Genomic DNA, 24,552 nt, shown 5'->3' with positions numbered 1-24,552 from the left:
AGACTTCCATCCAAGAAGGGCTTGCCTCCGAACACCAAGGAGGCAAAAGCCAAGGCATCAGCCAACCCCCATCCCCCCCACCAACCTCCCCAAGGGACTCTGGGGAATCTGACACCCCAAAGATCACCACCAGCGGACACAGCTCCCAGTTTGGCTCCAGTGATCTCCAACATAATCTCAAAAACAAGACCCAGAACCAAACTAGCTTGGGGTAGGATTGGAACATGCGTGAGTGATTCACTGCCCCCCCCCCCCCCCCCCCCCCCCCTTTTCAAAGCTCACACCCAGCTTCCACCCCAGGTAAAAAAATATTAATGCGCGGCTCAGTTAAGTGCTCTCTATTAATAATGTGGGTTGGACGGGTCTTTGATTATGCTGCCTGCTTTCCCAAGGCAGTGGGAGGTGTCGACAGAATCAATGGATGGGAGGCGGGTTCAGATGATGACGATCTTGAGCCGAGCAGTTGCTCTACCAGGCTGTGATGCAGCCAGATAGGAACCTTTTCTATGGTACATCTGTATAAATAATTAAGAGTCAACGGGGGCATGCTAAATTTCCTTAGTTTCCTGAGTAAAGAAAGGCGCTGTTGTGCTTTCTTGGTCATAGCGTTGACATGGGTGGACAGTGACAGATTGTTGGTGATGTGCACACCTAGGAATTTGAAGCTGTCGATCATCTCCACCTTGGCACCGTTAATGCAGTCCGGGATGTGTACGATACTTCGCTTCCTGAAGTCAATGACCAGCTCCTTAGTTTTGCTGATGTTGAGGGTGATTGTTCTCGTTTCTCCCTCCTGTACTCTCACTCATCATTGTTCGAGATCCGACCACTACGTTTGTGTCAAACTTGCCGATGGAGTTGGACCCAAATTTTGCCACACAGTCATGTGTGTATAGAGTATAGTACAAGAACAAAAGAACAAAGAAAATTACAGCACAGGAACAGGCCCTTCGGCCCTCCCAGCCTGTGCTGATCCAGATCCTTTATCTAAACCTGTCTCCTATTTTCCAAGGTCTACTTCCCTCTGTTCCCCGCCCGTTCATATATCTGTCTAGATGCATCTTAAATGATGCTATCGTGCCCGCCTCTACCACCTCCGCTGGCAAAGCGTTCCAGGCACCCACCACCCTCTGCGTAAAAAACTTTCCACGCACATCTCCCTTAAACTTTCCCCCTCTCACCTTGAAATCGTGACCCCTTGTAATTGACACCCCCAATCTTTGAAAAAGCTTGTTGCTATCCACCCTGTCCATACCTCTCATAATTTTGTAGACCTCAATCAGGTCCCCCTTCAACCTCCATCTTTCCAACGAAAACAATCCTAATCTACTCAACCTTTCTTCATACCTAGCACCCTCCATACCAGGCAACATCCTGGTGAACCTCCTCTGCACCCTCTCTAAAGCATCCACATCCTTCTGGTAATGTGGCGACCAGAACTGCACGCAGTATTCCAAATGTGGCCTAACCAAAGTCCGATACAACTGTAACATGACCTGCCGACTCTTGTATTTAATACCCCGTCCGATGAAGGCAAGCATGCTGTATGCCTTCTTGACCACTCTATCGACCTGCGTTGCCACCTTCAGGGTACAATGGACCTGAACTCCCAGATCTCTCTGTACATCAATTTTTCCCAGGACTCTTCCATTGACCATATAGTCCGTTCTTGAATTAGATCTTCCAAAATGCATCACCTCGCATTTGCCTGGATTGAACTCCATCTGCCATTTCTCTGCCCAACTCTCCAATCTATCTAGGGGGCTAAGTATACAGACTTATGGGGCCTTGGTATTGAGGACCATTTTGGATGAGGTGTGCTGTTTACCCTTACTGATTGTGGTCTATGAGGCAGAAAGTTGAGGATCCAGTTGCAGAGGGAGGACCAGTCCAAGGATTTGGAGTTTTGATATGAGTTTGGCTGAGCTTATGGTGTTGGAAGGCGGAGCTGAGTTAATAAATGGGAGTCTGATGTAGGGGTCCTTCTTGTTGAGATGCTCCAGGGATGAGTGTAGGGCCAGGGAGATAGCGTCTGGTGTGGACCGGTTATGCATTAAATGAATTGCAGTGAATTGAGGCATTCTCTGAGTATGGAGTTGATGTGTCTCATGACCAATCTCTCAAAGCACTTCATAATGATTGATGTCAAGGCCACCGGACTGTAGTCGTTGAGGCATGTTGCCTGGTTCTTCTTTGGCACTGGTATGATGGTGGAATTCTTGAAGCAGGTGGGAACCTCAGAATGGAGAAGTTGAAGATGTCTGTGAACACAGCCACCAGTTGGGCTGCGCAGGATCAGTGTGCACAACCAGGAACTCGTCACAACCCGTTTTTTTTCCAGGGGCTCACTTTCAAGAAGGCCGATCTGATTTTGGAGGCTGTGACGGTAGGTATGGGTGGGTTCGAAGCTGCTGGGGTAGTTGACAACGGTTTGTTGGTTTAACCCCAATGGAGTTCCTGAGATCAGGACTATACGGTTTCCTATGACCTCCCCGGAATATAAGAACTAGGAGCAGGAGTAGGCCACCTGGCCCCTCGAGCCTGCTCCGCCATTCAATGAGATCATGGCTGATCTTTTGTTGACTCAGCTCCACTTTCCGGCCCGAACACCATAATCCTTAATCCCTTTATTATTCAAAAAACTATCTATCTCTATCTTAAAAACATTTAATGAAGGAGCCTCAACTGCTTCACTGGGCAAAGAATTCCATAGATTCACAACCCTTTGGGTGAAGAAGTTCCTCTTAAACTCAGTCCTATATCTACTTCCCCTTATTTTGAGGCTATGCCCCCCGGTTCTGCTTTCACCCGCCAGTGGAAACAACCTGCCCGCATCTATCCTATCTATTCCCTTCATAATTTTAAATGTTTCTATAAGATCCCCCCTCATCCTTCTAAATTCCAACGAGTACAGTTCCAGTCTACTCAACCTCTCCTCGTAATCCAACCCCTTCAGCTCTGGGATTAACCTAGTGAATCTCCTCTGCACACCCTCCAGCGCCAGTACGTCCTTTCTCAGTTAAGGAGACGAAAACTGAACACAGTACTCCAGGTGTGGCCTCACTAACACCTTATACAATTGCAGCATAACCTCCCTAGTCTTAAACTCCATCCCTCTAGCCATGAAGGACAACATTCCATTTGCCTTCTTAATCACCTGTAAACCAACTCTTTGCGACTCATGTACTAGCACACCCAGGTCTCTGCACAGCAGCATGTTTTAACATTTTATCATTGAAATAATAATCACTTTTACTGTTATTCCTACCAAAATGGATAACCTCACATTTGTCAACATTGTATTCCATCTGCCAGATCCTAGTCCATTCAATTAACCTATCCAAATCCCTCTGCGGACTTCCGGTATCCTCTGCACTTTTTGCTTTACCACTCATCTTAGTGTCGTCCGCAAACTTGGACACATTGCACTTGGTCCCCAACTCCAAATCATCTGTGTAAATTGTGCACAATTGTGGGCCCAACACTGATCCCTGAGGGACACCACTAGCTACTGATTGCCAACCAGAGAAACACCCATTAATCCCCACTCTTTGCTTTCTATTAATTAACCAATCCTCTATCCATGCTACTACTTTACCCTTAATGCCATGCATCTTTATCTTATGCAGCAACCTCTTGTGTGGCATCTTGTCAAAGGCTTTCTGGAAATCCAGATATACCACATCCATTGGCTCCCCATTATCTACCGCACTGGTAATGTCCTCAAAAAATTCCGCTAAATTAGTTAGGCACGACCTACCCTTTATGAACCCATGCTGCGTCTGCCCAATGGGACAATTTCTATCCAGATGCCTCGCTATTTCTTCCTTGATGATAGGGTCCAGCATCTTCCCTACTTCCGAAGTTAAGCTAACTGACTTATAATTACCCGCTTTCTGCCTACCTCCTTTTTTAAACATTGGTGTCACGTTTGCCAATTTCCCATCCGCCGGGACCACCCCAGAGTCTAGTGAATTTTGGTAAATTATCACTCGTGCATTTGCAATATCCCTAGCCATCACTTTTAGCACTCTGGTGTGCATTCCATCAGGGCCAGGAGACTTGTCTACCTTTAGCCCCATTAGCTTTCCCATCACTACCTCCTTAGTGATAGCAATCATCTCAAGGTCCTCATCTGTCATAGCCTCATTTCTGTCAGTCACTGGCATGTTATTTGTGTCTTCCACTATGAAGACTGACCCAAAAAACCTGTTCAGTTCCTCAGCCATTTCCTCATCTCCCATTATTAAATCTCCCTTCTCATCCTCTAAAGGACCAATATTTACCTCAGCCACTCTTTTTGTTTTATATATTTGGAGAAACTTTTACTATCTGTTTTGATATTCTGAGCAAGTTTACTCTCATAATCTATCTTACTCTTTATAGCCTTTTTCGTAGTTTTCTGTTGCTCCCTAAGGATTTCCCAGTCCTCTAGTCTCCCACTAATCTTTGCCATTTTGTATGCTTTTTCCTTCAATTTGATACTCTCCCTCATTTCCTTAGATATCCACGGTCGATTTTCCCTCTTTCTACCGTCCTTCCTTTTTGTTGGTATAAACCTTTGCTGAGCACTGTGAAAAATCACTTGGAAGGTTCTCCACTGTTCCTCAACTGTTTCCATAACGTCTTTGCTCCCAGTCTACCTTAGCTAGTTCTTCTCTCATCCCATTGCAATCTCCTTTGTTTAAGCACAAAACACTAGTGTTTGATTTTGCCTTCTCACTCTCCATCTGTATTTTCAATTCCACCATATTGTGACCGCTCCTCCCTAAAGGATCCCTAACCATGAGATCATTAATCAATCCTGTTTCATTACACAGGACCAGAGCTAGGACCGCTTGTTCCCTCGTAGGTTCCATTACATACATTCTATAAACTCCTCCTCAAGGTTGCCTTGACCGACCTGGTTAAACCAATCGACATGCAGATTAAAATCCCCCATGATAACTGCGTCTTTAAGGGGACGGGGCTTTGCCTCAACAAGGAGAGCCCCAACTCACATGAAATCCCCCCCTGGATGCAGGTCAGGGATGGAGACCCTTAGGGGAGTGGGGGAGTTTGGATTTGCATTGTAATAAACCTTATTTGTTAATCTCTACTTACCGTCTATGCGTTCTTATTTCCATGGATCCAACACTGGCAATGAGGATGGGATTCGGTGAAGCTGCTGTCGACCCCTGGTGCTACGCGCCTGGTATACCTTGTCTAGGTCTCGGGAGACCCATCGCCTGACTGCCAAAATGCCGTATATGGGGAAGCTGGAGCTACTTATAATAATAGTCTTCATTAGTGTCACAAGTAGGCTTACTGCAATGGAGTTACACATTCTGGCACCTGTTCAAGTACACTGAGGGAGAATTCAGAATGTCCAAATCACCAACAAGCACGTCTCTCGGGAACTGTGGGAGGCAACCGGAGCACCCGGAGGAAACCCACGCAGACAAAGGAAGAACGTGCAGACTCCGCACAGACAGTGACCCAAGCTGGGAATTGAACCCTGGTTCCTGCCGCTGTGAAGCAACAGTGCTAACCACTGTGCTACCGTGCCACAACGCAGGTACAGACGATTGGGGACAATACGTCGAGTGCATGAAATATTTTTAAAGACGAATCCGATGATCGGCGATGCGAGACAAACCGGTGCTGCGGAGGGCCTACCTACAGTGTGATGAAAAGCTTGACTCACCTGGAGCTCCCAGATACCTGGTTGTTCCCTGTCCTGGTGGCCTGAGTGGGGAAGCATTTTGACCCGAAACCGCAACTCATTGTAAGCCGCTTCCAATTCCACATGGCTACTCAAGCCCAGGCCAAGTCAGTGAGTGATTTCCTGGCCCACCTCTGAAAACTGGCAGAGTGTTGTGAATTCGGAGCATCATTAAATGAGACACCCTGAGACTGCTTCATTTGTGGACTCAGCCACACAGAATAAATTATTATCTGAGGCCCCCTTGGACCTGCAACATGTGATGGAGATAACCATCTCCGGAGGAAGCACCAAACAAGGGGTCCTGGAACTCCAGGGAATGGCGGTGCTCAGTCTGGGACACCAAGGCGAACGGCAATCATACTTAGCTAGGACTGAGAAAGCCAGACTCTGGCCCCTGGCAGTGGGGCACCTACAGGAAGATCAAGGGTTGCCCTAACAGAGGCCAGGAGTGCTGCCGGACGATCTCTCCTGACTTTGAGGGACAGGAATATGACCACCGACCAGTGGGAGCTGCAAGGGAGCTGGAGGCCTTCTGATGATCTGCCCACCTGCTGACCTGCCAGGCGCGATGGACCCCATGTGACAGGGCTTATTATGTGGATGATAATGACTGCACCTATCAGCAGTTATGCTCTGTGGCTGCACCAAGGATGGCGCCCATCCAGATCTCTGCAAATCACCAGACACCCAATCTGCATGAAGCTCGACACTGGGGTGGCATTGTCTGTAGTCAGTCGCTGTACGTTTGACCGCATTTCATCTGGCCTTCAATTACTGACCCTGTTGGACACCAACGCATGGTTGGCCACTTATATGGGGACGCCGCTGGCAATAGTGGGGACTACATATGTTCTAGTCGAGTATGATCAGCAATCTGCAAGTCTTGCTCTGGTGGTGGCCCACGGGGGTGGTCCAAGCTCCCTGGGATGTGACTGGTTTCATCACTTGTGGTTAGATTGGCAGCAGGTGTGCCGCATGCAACCACATGGCCCTGAAGGGGTTCTGACCAGATTTCCGTTGGGATTCCAGGATGGCTCGGGTACAATGAAAGGGACAGTGGCCTGAATGAGCATGGACCTGATGGCTCAACCATGCATGACCTGTTCTGTACGCCCTATGACCCAAAGTAGACCCCGAATTGCACCGGATGGAGAGTTTGGGCATCACACGTCTGATGCAGTTCTCCGACTGGGCAGTGCCGGTCGTCCCGGTCATGAAACCTGATCGATCCATGCATTTATGTGGAGACTATAAAATGATGGTCAACTGCGTGTCTCAACTGGACCATGTTCCAGTCTCTCGGATCAAGGATTTTTGTGCGAAGCTGAGCAGGGGTCGCACCCTTATGGAACTCTGAGTCACAGTTACCTCCAGTTAGTCCCAGCCCACAGGTCCAGAGGCTTCATGACCATGAACACACACTGGGGATTATATAAATACACCCGCCTGCACTTTGGGGTTTCCTCCACGCAATAATCCAATGTGTAATGGAGAATATCCTGTGGTGGAATATTTGGATGACTTCCTGATCATGGGCTTGTTCAACCAGGAGCATCTGTGACATCTGGTGGAAGTGCTGAGGCATATTGAGGAAGCCGCATCCGCCCCTGGCAGGAGAAGTGCATCTTCAACGCTGCTGAGGTGGTAACATATTTGTTACCTGAGGTTGCACCTAGAGGAAGAAAAGGTACTGGCAATTTGTCAGGCTCCCATGCCAAGTGGCCCGGAAGAACGCTGATCATTCCTAGGCCTGGTTAATGACCAGGCCACCACCATCTGTGAAAAAAGGGGCAATACTAGGAGTGGGCCCAGGAACAGCAGATGGCTTTCAACAGGGAGAAGCAACAGCCTTCCTCAGCAAGACTGCAAATCCACTTCAACCTGTCATGACCATTCTTATTGACCTGCAATGCTTCTCCGTACAGCACCGGGGCCATGCTGCCCCACACCATGGTCGCTGGATCGGAACGTCCTATCGCTTTCCTCTTGCGAACATTGGCAGACGTGGAGCAATTAACCGCTGCCATGTTTGGGGTCAAGAAATTTAATCAGTATGTCTACGGGCATCGCTTCACCGTTCTCAAGGACCACAAGCTCCTCCTTGGATTCTTCAAGGAAGGTTGGGCGATTTCCCCCCCCCCCCCCCCCCCCCCAATGCTTCCGCCCACATCCAGCGATGGGCAGTCTGCTGGTAGCATATAACTGTTCTGGAACACTGCTCTGGGGCAAAGATTCCCCATGCCGACGCATCAAGCTGTCTACTTCTGTCAGCCAGGCCACCAGCACCAGCCGCGGCTGGTGAGGTCATTGCCATTCTCCATTTTATGGACTCGTTATCAATCACGGTGTCCTGCATTCAAGAGTAGACCCAGACTGACCCTCAGCTATCATGTGCCTGCCACATGGTGCACTATGGGGTTCAGCACTGGGCTTTACCACAAGATCTGAAGGCCTACACCTCGAAAGATGCAGGAGGTTAGCATAGAGGAGTGAGTACTCGTTTGGGGGACCTGAATGGTGGTGCTTGAACATGGACGGGGCCCAGTCCTGATGGACCTCCACAATGAGGGTGTCCAAGATGAAAATGTTAGCTTGCAGCTACATTTGATGGCACAGCACCGACGTGGACATTGAGCCGGTGACCCAGTGCTGTGTCCAATGTAAGGCACACCAGAAGTTGCCTCTTGCAGCCCTGCTCCAGCCATGGGAATGGCTAGGTTGTCCGTGGTCTCTCCTCCATATCGACTTTGCCGACCCTTTTCAGGGCACTATGTTCCTCATCTTCGTCCATGCCCACTCCAAGTGGATGGAGGTCCTCAAGCTACAGCAACAATGTCCTTGACCACTATAGAGCAGCTCCAGTACAATTTTAGCAAACACGGCATACCCGAGATGCTGGTGTCAGACAATGGTACAGCTTTCACGAGTGCAGAATTTTCTCTGTTCTTGTCCGCCAACGTGATCCGCCACATGAGACCGCCCCGTCCCACCTGGCCTCAAAAGGATTGGCCGAGCGGGTGGTGCAAACTTTCAAGCTTGAGATGAAGAAGCAGACATCCTCTTCATGGGAGACCCGCTTGGTCAGGTTCTTATTCTGCGACCGGACAACCACGACAGGCATCGCGTCAGCCAAGATGTTGATGGGTCGCCATCTCCATACCCAGTTAAGTCTCGTCTTTCTGGATATTGGCGAGAAAGTCTTGATCAAACTGATGTGGTCGCAAGCCATCGCTGTGCGAGTTCGCTTGAATCCCGGGTGTTGTAGTGGGGAAAATGGGACCCGTTTCCTACCAAATGCCAGCACAAGGCTGCGAGTCTAATCACCACGTAAACCATCTCTGAAGTCGCATGCCGGATACTCCGGCCATACCGGAGTACCAATTTGGATGTCCTAGCGCTGCCACCTTCACCACTCCGCTACCGCCCCTGTTGCCACCGCTGCGCCCAACTCTGCCGGCTGTCAAGGATCCAGGGGTCATTTTTGAGAATACCGAGGTGGTGGACAACGAATTGCCTAGCTCCGACTCTGAAACCATGAGAGCACACATGTTGGCTTTTGTGGCCACACCTGCAACGCTAACACCGCTCTCTAGTCCAATATATGCCTCCTGACGCTGTACGGTCTGTGTCTGAACGCTGTCCACAGGCGAAACGGTCAAAAGGCCCGGCGCCCTTAGCCTTGGATGTGGACAGTGCTCTGTATTTTAGGATTTTAGGGAGGAGAAGTATTATACTCCAACGGAGGTCCCGGGATCAGGAGCAAAAGGTTTCCCATGAGACTCCCGAATAGTATGTTGCCGCCCGGGTGCACGGGTCAGGGATGTCTCAGATAGGCTGCAGGACATACTGAAGGGGGAGGGTGAACAGCCAGTTGTCGTGGTGCATATAGGCACCAACATATAGGTAAAAAATGGGATGTGGTCCTACAATCAGAATTAGGGAGTTAGGAGATAAGTTAAAAAGTAGGACCTCAAAGGTAGTAATCTCCGGATTGCTACCAGTGCCACGAAACAGTCAGAGTAGAAATTTAAGAATAGTCAGAATGAATACGTGGCTTGAGAGATGGTGCAGGAGGGAGGGGTTCAGATTTCTGGGACATTGGAACCGGTTCTGGGGGCGGTGGGACCATTACAAATCGGATGGTCTACACCTGGGCAGGACTGGAACCAATGTCCTCGGGGGTGCTTTTGCTAACACTGTTGGGGCGGTTTTAAACTAATGTGGCAGGGGGACGGGAACCAGATTAGGAAGTTAGAGGTCAGTAAAGAGGCAGCAACAAAAGCCAGTAAGGTACTGGATAATAAACTCAATGTGACTAAGGGGAAGAGTAGACAGGGAAAAGATGATGATCGCAAAGGGACAGGTGGTCTGAGGTGCATTTGTTTTAATGCGATAAGTGTAGCAGGTAAGGCAGATGAATTTAGGGCTTGGATTAATACCTGGGAATATGATGTTATTGGTATTACTGAGACTTGGTTGAGGGATGGGCAAGACTGGCAACTAAATATCCCAGGGTATAGATGCTTCAGGAGGGATAGAGAGGGAGGTAAAAGGGGTGGAGGAGTTGCATTACTGGTCAGAGATGATATCACAGCTGTGATTAAGGAGGGCACGATGGAAGATTTGAGCACTGAGGCAATATAGATGGAGCTAAGAAATAGGAAGGGTGCAGTATCATTGTTGGGACTTTACTATAGGCCTCCCAAAAGCGAGCGTGAAGTAGAGGTACAAATATGTAGACAGATTATAGAACAATGTAGGAGCAATAGGGTGGTTGTGATGGGAGATTTTAACTTCCCCAACATTGAATGGGACTCATGTAGTGTTGGGGGCATAGATGGAGCAGAATTTGTAAGGAGCATCCAGGAGAGTTTTTCAGAGCAGTATGTAAATAGTCCAACTCGGGAAGGGGCCACACTGAACCTGGTATTGGAGAATGATCCCGGCCAGGTGGTTGACGTTTCAGTCGGCGATTATTTTGGGAATAGCGATCACAATTCCATAAGTTTTAGAATACTCATGGACAAAGACAAGAGTGGTCCTAAAGGAAGAGTGCTAAATTGGGGAAAGGCCAAGTATAACAAAATTCGGCAGGAGCTTGGGAATGTGGATTGGGAGCTTCTGTTTAAGGGTAAATCCACATTTGAAATGTGGGAGTCTTTTAAGGAAAGGTTGATTAGAGTGCAGGACAGACATGTTCCTGTGAAAATGAGAGATAGAAATGGCAAGATTAGGGAACCATGGATGACGGGTGGAATTGTGAGACTAGCTAAGATGAAAAAGGAAGCATACATAAGATCGAGGCGACTCAAAACTGATGAAGCTTTGGAGGAATATCGGGAAAGTAGGACAAATCTCAAACGCGCAATAAAAGGGGTCATGAAATATCTTTGGCTAACAGGGTTAAGGAAAATCCCAAATCCTTTTATTCGTATATAAGGAGCAAGAGGGTAACTAGAGAAAGGATTGGCCCACTCAAAGACAAAAGAGGGAATTTATGCGTGGAGTCAGAGGAAATGAGTGAGCTTCTTAATGAGTACTTTGCATCGGTATTCACCGAGGAGAGGGACATGATGGATGTTGAGGCTAGGGATGCATGTTTAAATACTCTAGGTCATGTCGGCATAAGGAAAGGGGAGGTTTTGGGTATTCTAAAAGGAATTAAGGTGGACAAGTCCCCAGGACCGGATGGGATCTATCCCAGGTTGCTGAGGGAAGCGAGGGACGAAATAGCTGGGGCCTTAACAGATACCTTTGCAGCATCCTTGAGCACGGGTGAGGTCCCGGAGGACTGGAGAATTGCTAATGTTGTCCCTTGGTTTAAGAAGGGTAGCAGGGATAATCCAGGGAATTATAGACCTGTGAGCTTGACGTCAGTGGTAGGCAAACTGTTGGAGAAGATACTGAGGGATGGGATCTATTCACATTTGGCAGAAAATAGACTTATCAGTGATAGGTAGCATGGTTTTGTGCAGGTAAGGTCATGTCTCACAAACCTAATCGAATTCCTTGAGGAAGTGAGGGAGTTAATTGATGAGGGAAGAGCTATAGATGTCATATACATGGACTTCAGTAAAGCATTTGATAAAGGTTTCCATGGCAGGTTGATGGAAAAAGTGAAGTCGTATGGGGTTCAGGTTGTACTAGCTAGATGGATAAAGAACTGGCTGGGCAACGGGAGACAGAGAGTAGTGGTGGAAGGGAGTGTCTCAAAATGGAGAAAGGTGACTAGTGGTGTTCCACAGGGATCCGTGCTCGGACCACTGTTGTTTGTGATATACATAAATGATCTGGACGAAGGTATAAGTGGTCTGATGAGCAAGTTTGCAGATGATACTAAGATTGGTGGAGTTGCAGATAGCGAGGCGGACTGTCAGAGAATACAGCAAAATATAGATAGATTGGAGAGTTGGGCAGAGAAATGGCAGATGGAGTTCAATCCAGGCAAATGCGAGGTGATGCATTTTGGAAGATCTAATTCAAGAGCGGACTATATGGTCAATGGAAGAGTCCTGGGAAAATTGATGTACAGAGAGATCTGGGAGTTCAGGTCCATTGTACCCTGAAGGTGGCAACGCAGGTCGATAGAGTGGTCAAGAAGGCATACAGCATACTTGCCTTCGTCGAACAGGGTGTTGAGTACAAGAGTCGGCAGGTAATGTTACAGTTGTATAGGACTTTGGTTAGGCCACATTTGGAATACTGCGTGCAGTTCTGGTCACCACATTACCAGAAGGATGTGGATGCTTTAGAGAGGGTGCAGAGGAAATTCACCAGGATGTTGCCTGGTATGGAGGGTGCTAGCTATGAAGAAAGGTTGAGTAGATTAGGATTGTTTTCATTGGAAAGACGGAGGTTGAGGGGACACCTGATTGAGGTCTACAAAATTTTTTTTTAAAATAAATTTAGATTACCCAATTATTTTTTCCAATTAAGGGGCAATTTAGCATGGCCAATCCACCTACTCTGCACGTTTTTGGGTTGTGGGGGCGAAACCCACGCAGACACGGGGAGAATGTGCAAATTCCACACGGACAGTGACCCAGAGCCGGGATCGAACCTGGGACCTCAGCGCCGTGAGGCGGTTGTGCTAACCACTAGGCCACCGTGCTGCCCTAGGTCTACAAAGTTGAGAGGTATGGACAGGGTGGATAGCAACAAGCTTTTTCCAAGAGTGGGGGTGTCAATTACAAGGGGTCACGATTTCAAGGTGAGAGGGGGAAAGTTTAAGGGAGATGTGCGTGGAAAGTTTTTTACGCAGAGGGTGGTGGGTGCCTGGAATGCTTTGCCAGCAGAGGTGGTAGAGGCGGGCACGATAGCATCATTTAAGATGCATTGGATAGGTGTATGAACGGGTGGGGAACAGAGAGAAGTAGACCGTGGAAAATCGGCAACAGGTTTAGATGAGGAGCGAAATTGTCCGCTCCCGCGATAAATCGGGAAGGCCGTCGTGAACTCCGCCGAGTTTCACGACGGCCTCGGAGGCCACTCCTCGCACCTAATTCACCCCCACCCGGGGGGCTACGAGCGGCGCTCCGTAAATCTCGACCGCCGGGTCTTGACGCCTGCGTCAAGGCGGCGCGCCGAGAATGACGCGACGGCGGCGCTGATGTGACATCAGCCGCGCAGGTTGGCTGGCTCCAAGGGATCTGGATCAGCGCAGGCTGGGAGGGCCGAAGGGCCTGTTCCTGTGCTGTAATTTTCTTTGTTCTATTATTGTCCCTTTGTTGCAAACATCCAATATTTCTTTTTGTGTATTTTGCTTTACATTAACTGACCAGAGACAATGACCAGGCTTGGATGGATAGTTCCGATGAGGTTCTCTCACTGATTAACTCACAAAAAACAAGGATGTAAGAGGAGTCTAAAAATATCTGTTAGCTGACTCTAGACCCAGCAGGAAAATGAAAGCAAAATGCTGTGCATGCGGGAAATCTGAAAAGCAGAAAATGCTGAAAAAGAAGCAGGTCTGGCAACATCTGTGGAGAGAGAAACAACGCTTATGGCCGGAATTTTCCCTGTATTTGGCAGAGTGCGATGGCGAGTGGGAAAATCTACGTTTAGCTCACTGGCGGCATTGGTTAGTTTTAATGCCGATTGTGAGGCACTTAGAATTTCTCCACTGGGTTCACACCGTTCTATTTTTAGTCTCCCCAGTGTAGAAGAAATCACATTGGGAGATGCAAATAATGCAATCAAGTTGAAGGAGGTGCAAATACTGTTTCATTTGAAATGAGTGTTTAGACCTTTGGGCAGTGAGGAGGGAAAGGGTGAAGGGGTAGTTGTTGCACCTTCTGTGACTGCATGGGAAGGTGCCATGCAAAGGAGATGAAAGGTTCCGGCCGATGGAAAAGTGGACCAGGCTGTCATGTCGAGAGTGGTCCCTGTGGAATGCTGATGGGCGGGGTGAAGGTAAGATGTTTAATGGTGGCATCATGTGGAAGCTGGTGGAAATAGTGGAGGATGATCCTTGGAATGTGGAGTCTGGTGGAATGAAAAGTGAGGACTAGATGCGGGAGATGCGTTGGACAGGTTTGAGTGCCCTGTTAACCATAGTGGGGTGGAAACCTCGGTTGAGGGAAAAGGCAGACATGTCAGAAATGCTGTTTTTGAAGGTGGCATCATCGGAACAGATGTGGAGGTGGAGAAACTGGGAGAATGGGATGGACATAACATCTAGAACTCCCGGTCGCAGTTGCAGAGAACAGTATCTATCCTGGAATCCCTACAGTGCAGAAGGAGGCCATTCGGCCCATTGAGCTTGCACCAACCCTCTGAAAAAGCACCCTACCGAGGCCCAATCTGGCACTTTATCCCCATAACCCCACCAATGGGCAATTTAGCTTCGCAAATCCACCTGACCTGCACATCTTTGAACAAGAGGAAGAAACCGGAGGAAACACATGCAGACATGGGAAGAATGAGCAAATTCCACACAAAAATGAAAACAAATGAAATTAAAATCACCTATTGTCACAAGTAGACTTCAAATGAAGTTACTGTGAAAAACCCCTAGTCACCACATTCCGGCACCTGTTCGGGGAGGCTGGTATGGGAATTGAACCGTGCTGCTGGCCTGCCCTGGTCTGCTTTAAAAGCCAGCTCTTTAGCCCTGTGCTAAACCAGCCCACAGTCACCCGAGGTTGGAATCGAGGCCACAGTGCTAACCACTGTGCCACCATGCCACCCCTATCTCCCTGAGTATTCTATTTCCTGTCACTACCACATTCCTCTTCATTCCCTCCACTTGAATGGTCAGTCCGCTCATCCACCTTCTTCCCATCCATACAAGCAGCAAGTATCTTGTACCTGTTGGGCAAAGCTAGAGGCTGAGGCTCCTCCAACACGACATGATGGTTCCATGTACCTGCCTGACTCACACACTGTTCTTGACCATTGACCAACTCCAAAGTTATGTATCACCTAAGGGGTGTGACTGCATCCTGCAATAAAGTATCCAGGGAACTCTTCGCTTCCCTGACACCATGTAACATAGAATTTACAGTGCAGAAGGAGGCCATTTGGCCCATCGAGTCTGCACGAGCACTCGGAAAGAGCACCCTAGTTAAACCCACACCTTCACCTGATCCCTGTAACTCAGTAGCCCCACCTAACCTTTTTGGACACTAAGGGCAATTGAGCATGGATAATCCACCTAACCTGCACATCTTTGCACTGTGGAAGAAAATCGGAGCACCCGGAGGAATCCCACGCAGACACAGGGAGAAACGCACAGACAGTGACCCAAGCTGGAAAGTGAACCTGGGACCAAGGAGCTGTGAAGCAACAGTGCTAACCACTGTGCTACCGTACATCTGCAACGCTAAGTCGAAATTACCTAAGCCACAAATCCTTTCTGCAAATATAGTTGTCCGGTATTGGAGCACATACCACAGATTCCATATGCTGCAAAAATAGCACATCATCAACTCTGTCATTTCTGTCCAACCGTCTATACTTAATAAGTCACTCCGCTAATCATTTATAGAGCTGAAGTAATAGAATGTTGGCCTACTGAGCTGGTCGACAAGGAAGGAAATTCATCAACGACTGGATGATGAAAGAGAGTGGAAAAAAGAGCAAGTCTTAAGTCCTCTGCACCTATTTGCCACCTGAACCAAATTCACTCAATGCCTCTCACTGAGGTGAGGACTGGTGTTCGCACGTCCCGTAAAAAAGCAGCTTAATGGGCACCACCGTGTCACAGTGGGTTAGCCCTGCTGCCTCATGGCTCAGAGGTCCCAGGTTCGATCCCAGTTCTGGGTCACTGTCCGTGTGGAGTTTGCACATTCTCCCCGTGTTTACATGGGTTTCGCCCCCATAACCCAAAGATGTGCAGGGTGGATGGATTGGCCACGCTAAATTGCCCCTTAATTGGAAAAAATTAATTGGGTACTCTAAATTTATGTAAAAAAAGCAGCTTAATGACTCATTGTCTGTTGTGAGATTATTGATGTGTGGCCGAAAGTTTGAAAAATTAAGATCTGGATTTTCTGGCGCTGTCAACTGCTGGGATTGTCTGATCCTGCTGAAGGTAAGTGAATTTTTGGCTGGCTGGCCGCATCCTTGGTGGAGGTTCCTGCCACCATGGGGTTAAAAAATCTGGGGCTAAGTCTCTTCTGGAATGTGGCTGATCTTACTTGTCCTTTCAGTAAAAAATGCTGATTTATAATTCTTCCTTTCAACCCTTGTATATTTAGAGAACAGCAGGCAAGATTGACCATAATTGTACTTTTATTTTTTTCAAAATTTGAAAACAAAATCAATATTTTTAAAAAAGTTTTAAATTTTAGTCTTGAGTTGCAACATATTAAGACACTGATACTATTATGGGTAAAGTAATTCTACTTTCTATGGAAAAATGGACGAATGATTTTGAAGTTACTTGTTAAAGTGATCTTATATTGGTTATGTCCTAGAATCGAGTAATTTCCCTTGTTCTTTTTCCACATTTCTGTAAGGCAGATTTGTAGCTAACAGCAGAAGATGTACTTTTCCTTTGGAGTTTTGACCTCCCTGTTGAGCATCTTATGGAGCAATGCAGATGCGGTAAGGAGCGATTGAGAAATTGTCATTATTGTTACTAATGTCCCGAATCATTTTGTAACAGTTTTCTAACACATTTTTATTTTAATGCAGGATGAACATACATTGGCGCCCACATTTCAAGGTTTGTTTCTTGTACAGAATTCCAAGACCAGATATTTTTAAGTTTGAAGGTATGCCTTCAAATACTGGATGCCTGGTACATGCTGGATCTAAGAGAAAGGAAAGGAAAGATAAATATTTTCATCATATTTTACTTTCCAGTGCATTATTTTTGAAGGTCATTGCTATTGTGTTGTACAGTATCCATTTTTTCTGATTGTTTTATTCATTAGTGGAATGTGAAATGTTGTTGGCATGGCCAGAATTTATTGTCCATCCCTAATTGTTCTTGAGAAGGTGCTGGTGAAGAGCCTTCTTGAATGACTGCAGCTCATGTGGTGTAGGTACGCTTACAGTGCTGTTAGGGAGGGAATTGCTGCATTTTGACCCAGTGACAATGAAGGAGTAGTTCCATGTCAGGAATGGAAAGTTGCAGATAGTAGTGTTCTCGTGCATCTGATGCCCTTGTTCTTCTAGATAGAGGCCGGAATTCTCTGACCGTTGGGATTCTCTCTTTCTGCCGCCCGCAGGTTTCCAGGCGACATGGGGTGGCTTCAATAGGAAACCCCATTGACAAGCATCAGGAATAGAGAATCCCATCATTAGCAAACAGCGCGTCGTCGAGAAGCATGCGGCTGGTGGACTGGAGAATCCAGCCCAGAGTTCAAGTTTGGAAAATGCTGTTGAAGAAATCTTGGTGAGTTGCTGTAGCGCAGCTTGGAGATAATGTCATGTGGAGTGAATCAAATTGGCTGAGGGCATCCTGACCACAAGGACGGCAACAGGATATCAACCAAAGTCGTTCAATGCCAGACCCACGTGCACAGAAGAGTCCCCTCAGGAAGTCCCGGATAAGCGCCTTCGATAAGGGACATCCCAAGCACCAGGAGACGACAGGAAACTAACCACAGCACCGGGCCAGCACCCTCTGACACACAACGATTAGCTCCCCTAAGCAGAGCTCAAAACCTATACCTAGTCGGTCCTGCACCTTCTCAACTACACCCAGGGCAGTGAAACGCCCCATCGAATAGCACACTACTCACCCAGATGAAGAGAAGAAGAAAAAAAACCTTTTGAGGAAAAAACACCCGAGTGGGCCTCGAAACAATCAACATATCAATCAAGGATTAATTCAGCCCTCCATGGCATGTGCCACTACTCAGTTATATGGGGCGAAATTCTCCGACCCCACGCAGGGTCGGAGAATCGGCCGGCAGCGGCGTTAATCCCGCTGATTCTCCGACCGGCCAAAAACCGGCGTTGTGCAAATCCCGCCGGCAGCCTCTGAAAACAGCTGGCGCCGGCGGGATTTCATTATATTTTTCTTTCACCAAATCTCCGGCCCGGATGGGCCGAAGTCCCGCCGACGTGGCCATGGGTCACGTCGGCGAAAAACAGAGTAGCTTTAAAACGGTGTCAACCATTGCTGATGGTTGACGCCGTTCAGTGTCCGAGGGCGTGGGGGGGGGGGGGAGTTTGCGGCGTGGGGGGGGGGGGGGGGTTGCGGCGTTGGGGGGCGGGGTTGCGGCGTTGGGGGGGGGGAGTTGCGGCATTGGGGGGGTGGGGGGGGTAGGGGCGTTGGAGGGGGTAGGGGTGCAGAGAGGGGGGGCGACGGATGCCCTGGGCCAATGCACCGTCGCCCCCCCTCTGCACGCCGCTGCCCCCCTACCCCCACCTCACCACCCCTACCTCCCTCCAACGCCCCTACCCCCCAACCACCCCTACCCCCTCCAACGCCCCACCCCTCTCACCACCCCTACCCCCTCCCCACCACCCCTACCCCCCTCCAACGCCGCCCCCCCATCTCTCGCAACGCCGCAACTCCCCACCCTCAACGCCGCAACCCCCCCACCCTCTCACGCCACAACCCCCCCTCGCAATGCCGCAACCCCCCCTCATTGCCGCAACCTGCCACCCTCAACGCCGCAACACCCCCTCGCAACGCCGCAACCCCCTCCTCAACCCCCCCTCATCGCCGCAACCCCCCACCCTCAACGCCGAAACCCCCCACTCTCTCAACGCCGGGTCCCCCCCCCCCCCTCTCCTCTCAACGCCGGTACACACACACACCCCCCCCCCCCTTAACACCGGTACCCACACCACCCTCCCCCTCCCTCTGAAGGCCGGTACCCACCCCCCACCCCCTCCCTCTGAGGCCGGTACACCCCCCCCCCCCCCCCCCCCCCCCCGAAGGCCGGTACCAACACCCCCTCCCTCCCTCTGAAGGCCGGTACCCACACAACCCCCTCCCTCTGAAGGCCGGTACCCCCCCCCCCCCCCCCCCCCCCTCCCTCTGACGGTCGGTACACACACCCCCCCCCCCTCCCTCCCTCTGAAGGCCGGTACCCACACACCCCCCCCTCTCTCCTCCTCCCCCCTTCCTTCCTCCCTCCTCCCCCCCTTCCTTCCTCCTCCCCCCCCTTCCTTCCTCCTCCCCCCCCCCTTCCTCCCTCCTCCCCCCCCTTCCTTCCTCCTCCCCCCCCCTTCCTTCCTCCTCCCCCCTTCCTTCCCCCCCCCCCCCCCCAAGGCCGGGTCTCTCTTCCTCCCCCCCCCACGCCGGGTCTCTCTCTCCCCACCACACAAACGCCGGGACTCGCCACTTCCGCAGCGGGTGAAACTGACGCGTATCGCGTCAGTCCGCTGCTGGCCCTTTCGGGAACGGAGATTACCGGCTTAAAAGAAGGCCCTGACGCCGGAGTCATCCGCACCGCTTTTTCCCGCCAGAAATGGGCGTCACGTCGGTCCGCAGAGAATTTCGCCCATGGTGTTGATATACTACATACAACAGTGGAGGAAATAAATGTTTACCGTGTCCTAGATGGTGTGAAGCTTCTTGAGTGTTGTCGGAGCTGCACTCATCCATGAAAGTGGAGAATATTCTATCACACTCCTGACTTATGCCTTGTAGGTAATGGACAGACTTTGGGGAGTCAAGAGGTAATTTACTCACCACAAAATCCTCAACTACTTTTCTTTAGTTGGTCCAATTAGGTTTCTGGGCAATAGTGAAGTCATACTTCCAGGACATTGACAACAGAGGATTCAACAATAATAGTGCCATGCATTTCAAGGGGAGATGGTTCAATATTCTCTTGTTGGAGTTGTCTGTCATTACCTGACACTTAGAACATAGAACAGTACAGCACAGAACAGGCCCTTCGGCCCTCAATGTTGTGCCGAGCCATGATCACCCTACTCAAACCCACGTATCCACCCTATACCCGTAACCCAACACCCCCCCCCCCCCCCCCCCCCCCTTAACCTTACTTTAATTAGGACACTACGGGCAATTTAGCATGGCCAATCCACCTAACCCGCACATCTTTGGACTGTGGGAGGAAACCGGAGCACCCGGAGGAAACCCACGCACACAGGGGGAGGACTCCACACAGACAGTGACCCAGCTGGGAATCGAACCTGGGACCCTGGAGCTGTGAAGCATTTATGCTAACCACCATGCTACCCTGCTTGAATGGCCTGAATCTTACATTGATTGGTCTCCAATAACCACAACTGTCTTCCATGTGTTACCAATTGTGCTAGGTATGTCTTCAACCAATGGGAAGCATTCTGATTCCAACTGGCTTCAATTTTGCTAAGGGTTTTTCATGCCACCCTGTCAAATGCAGCATCGATTTTAAGGGCAGTCAATCTCACAATCAGTCATTCACCCTTGAATTCAGCTCTTTTGTTCATGTTTGGACCAGAGCTGCAATGATAACCAGACCTACGTGGCTCTGCCGGAATGCAGACTGAACACATTTGATTCGGGTAATGTTGAGTAAGTTTAGCATTGCTGGCACTGCCAATGTCACCTTCCATCAGTTGCTGATTGAGAACAGACTAACGGGGCAGTAACTGTCTGGATTAGATTTATGTGTGTTGTAACTGTACTGAAACTGCTTGACTAAGGGGCGTGGCTAGTTCTGGAGCACAAATCCTCAGTACTACATCTGAGATATTGCCATGGCGCAGAGACTTTCCTGCATCCAGGACCTTCAGCCATTTTTTAATGTCATGTGGAGTGAATCAAATTGGCTGAAGGTGTCTTGACCACGAGGACAGCAACATGATATCAACCAAAGTCGTTCAATCCCAGACCCACATGCACAAGAGTCCCCCCAGGAAGTCCCGAATAAGTGCCTTCGATAAGGGACATCCCAGGCACCAGGGGACAACAGGAAACTAACCACAGCACCGGACCAGCACGCTCTGACACAAAAGATTAGCTCCCCTAAGCAGACCCCAAAACCTATACCTAGTCGGTCCTGCACCTTCTCAGCTACACCCAGGGCAGTGCAACGCCTCCACTGAATAGTAGCACACTACTCACCCAGATGAAGAAAAGAAGGAAAAAAAAACCTTTTGAGGAAAAAACACCCGAGTTTGCCTAGAAACAATCAACAAATCAATCGAGGATTAATTCAGCCCTCCATGACATGTGCCACTACTTATTTCCTAAAAACACCAAACTCAAGGAAAAGTCAGAAGGAATCCTGTCATCCCCAGGATACATAATTCTCCCAGGCCATCAATGGAGGTAGACACAGATTCTTAAATTCAAAATAGCGGAAAATAAAAACCTGGGCGGGATTCTTCTCCGTCCCGGCAGCCGGTCAATGGGGTTTCCCATTGTGGGCACCTCCACGCCATCGGGAAATCTGCAGGTGTGAGTGCGCTGCCGGCGAAACTGAATATCCCGGTGATGGAGAATCCAGCCCCTGATATGGTTAGCTCTAAATGGGGGGCTATCCTTAATTTCAGTAAGGAATTAACTAACTCTAACATTCAACTCCACCCCCACCATCAACGCATCACCCTGCCCTGGTTCTAGTCACCTTCATTATAAATTAGATAAGGTGTGTCAAAAAAGCACTCTCCTCCCATAGCCACAAGGATTATAACACATAATAATAAAAAGCAGTTAAGCTGTAAATCAGCTCAATATGATTTTTGCTCGAATAGGATAACATATGACATTCGCCCTCATGCTCACATCTCACATGCCCTTGCAGGAGAAAAGATAACAATAAATAATCAAAAACATATTCACAAGGGAGTAACATCCAGGATTATAGAATTGCAGGATAATGACACCATCTATATTGCTCGAGATGGCCAACGCTAAGACAGGATCAGTGAACACTCTTCAGGGTCGCTCAAGGATTCCAATGAACGAAGCACCTTGACTTCTAACTTACCGCCGTTCTGGCGCCCAAGCAACACACAGCTGAGGCTCCGGACAGGGGGATGACTCCACCTACTTGGCCACCACTAACCCCTTGTGACGAGCATCTAGAATAGGACAATATAGGGCCTGTTGTTAGGGGGCCCAACTGACCCCAGGCCTTGAAGATCGGATACTCTGTGCTATGTTGAACGTGATGCACCCAGGTACCAAATTGAGGTCACTAAGGCATATTAGCCAATTTTCGACCAGTAAGTCAATTCCCGCTTCTCGGCAGGGACTGGGCTCAGGGACACACCTTACCCTGTCTCTACCTCTCAAACCCATCAGGATAAAGAACACGCTGTACAGCAGGATCGCAAAGTCTCAAAGGCATGCCCTTACCAGGGAAATTCCTCTCCTAAATGGAAGAACTCTATGATTGATTGATATTTGTCACATGTACCGAAGTACAGTGAAAAGTATTTTTCTGCGGCCAAGGGAACGTACACAGTATGTACATGGTAGACAAAAGAATAATTCACAGAGTATTTTCGCAAATGCCACATCAATAGGGGCAGCACGGTAGCATTGTGGATAGCACAAATGCTTCACAGCTCCAGGGTCCCAGGTTCGATTCCGGCTTGGGTCACTGTCTGTGCGGAGTCTGCACATCCTCCCCATGTGTGCGTGGGTTTCCTCCGGGTGCTCTGGTTTCCTCCCACAGTCCAAAGATGTGCAGGTTAGGTGGATTAGCCATGATAAATTGCCCTTAGTGTCCAAAATTGCCCTTAGTGTTGGGTGGGGTTACTGGGTTATGGGGATAGGGTGGAGGTGTTGACCTTGGGCAGGGTGCTGTTTCCAAGAGTCGGTGCAGACTCCATGGGCCGAATGGCCTCCTTCTGCACTGTAAATTCTATAATTCCATGAATAAATAGTGATTGGTTACACAGTGCGGAACAAGAGCCAAACAAAGCAATACTTGGCAAGAACAACATGGGGCGTCGTGAATAGTCTTCTGGCAGAAACAGATCAGTCCGAGGGAGAATCGTTGAGTCGAGTAGCTGTGGGGAAGAAGCTGTTCCTAGTCTGGATGTGTGGATCTTCGGACCTTTTGTATCGTCTGCTTGATGGAAGGGTCTGGAAGAGGGTAAAGCCTGGGTGTGATGGGTCTCTGACAATGCTGTCCGCCTTCCTGAGGCAGTAAGAGGTGTAGACAAAATCAATGAGAGGGTGGCAAGCTTGTATCATACGCCTCCACCATTCTCCTAAGGACACTTTGCAAATTTTCAAAGTGAGCTCTAAGGACCTGCACCATAGTGCCAAATGTTGTTCTGGATGAAGATCTCGACTTAAATTATAGAGCTGAGACCTTCATCCAGAACAACATTCTCAATGGCGGCCATCATCTGGATCCACACAGCATCGCTGAGGTGAATGCCCACTCTCCAGTAACAATGCCACTGCAAGCTGGGCCCCAGCCAATTTTGACCGCCACAGTCAAACAAAGATTTTCTACAATTCATATCGGCTCCTCTTTGCAAAGCACAAATCAGGATCCTCCAGAGACATCGTGTAAGACATATATCCCAAGAAAAGACAATTATGAAATGTGCACCAGGATAAAATAAAGGATTACAAGATGTGCAGAGCTCGCGAAAACATAGGTTCCCCAGTGCTCAAATCATGTGACCGCCTGGAAGTTCATTTTTACATGTTCATATCCAATAAGTATAATTGAATTATTACAAAGAAAAGATTGTTTTGATATTTACAATGCTCTTTCAATTATATCTGACATATATATTTCAGCAAATGATGATAAAGCAATTTTAATGCCTTTTACTCTTGAGTTTCATATCAGGTCAATTTTAATTTAATCCCTAACATGCCTGCATAATGGAAAATAATATTCAGATTGTAAGTTCCTGATCTTAACTGTTGAAAGATTAACTTTTTGGAAGCAAGCTTTTCTGCTCCAGAAGAAAAGTGAAATTGAAAAAAGGATCAGCTATGCTTTCTGATAATATCCCTCTAGTGATTGTGTTGGGTGCGAGGGAGGATCAGGGATGCTTTATAACAGATTATCTGAGTTATTTACTTTAATCAAACATGTGCGTGGTGCCAAAGGGATCAAGTATAGCTGGGAAAATTAGGACATCATATAGCTGGGAGAATTAAAAAGGGAAAGTAGAAATGATTCTGTTGAGGGACGTTGCTGTAATATTTTAAATTGTTATTAACTTCCAGATACTGCCAAAGAAACTGGAGCGGACTTCAGTGATATTGTTAGCAAAATTATGGGAATTAACAAATATCTGGGTAAGAAAATTGCTGGCTTAAAAAATTTCTAACTCATAAATTTGTTTAGATGTTTTTGTGATGTGATATAATACAGTGATTGACATTTGTTTAAAGCTTGAGGACAGAAAAAATAAATGATTACACTGATGAGGAGATATATATTTTAAATATGGGGCTGTATTTAATGGTTGGGCTCACTTAATCATAGGAGTGGCCTTGCGAC

At 48.4% G+C, this 24,552-nt stretch overlaps 1 protein-coding gene across 2 annotated transcripts in view; it reads left to right on the top strand.

Annotated features, from left to right (window-relative positions):
- LOC119971590 (embryonic protein UVS.2-like) overlaps positions 1-24,552 on the top strand; it is a 174,071-nt gene that overhangs the window by 1,409 nt on the left and 148,110 nt on the right. For both annotated transcript variants that reach the window (XM_038807362.1, XM_038807361.1), the window contains exons 2-4: positions 16,673-16,756; positions 16,847-16,877; positions 24,276-24,347. In XM_038807362.1, coding sequence (XP_038663290.1) covers positions 16,694-16,756; positions 16,847-16,877; positions 24,276-24,347 — 166 coding nt within the window. In that variant the 5' untranslated portion in view covers positions 16,673-16,693. The remainder of the gene's footprint in view (positions 1-16,672; positions 16,757-16,846; positions 16,878-24,275; positions 24,348-24,552) is intronic.

Source organism: Scyliorhinus canicula, chromosome 9, assembly GCF_902713615.1.
Source record: "Scyliorhinus canicula chromosome 9, sScyCan1.1, whole genome shotgun sequence".
Lineage (NCBI taxonomy): Eukaryota > Metazoa > Chordata > Chondrichthyes > Carcharhiniformes > Scyliorhinidae > Scyliorhinus > Scyliorhinus canicula.
The sequence above is the reverse complement of the archived record's forward strand: the minus strand, read 5'-3'. Positions and strand labels throughout refer to the sequence as shown.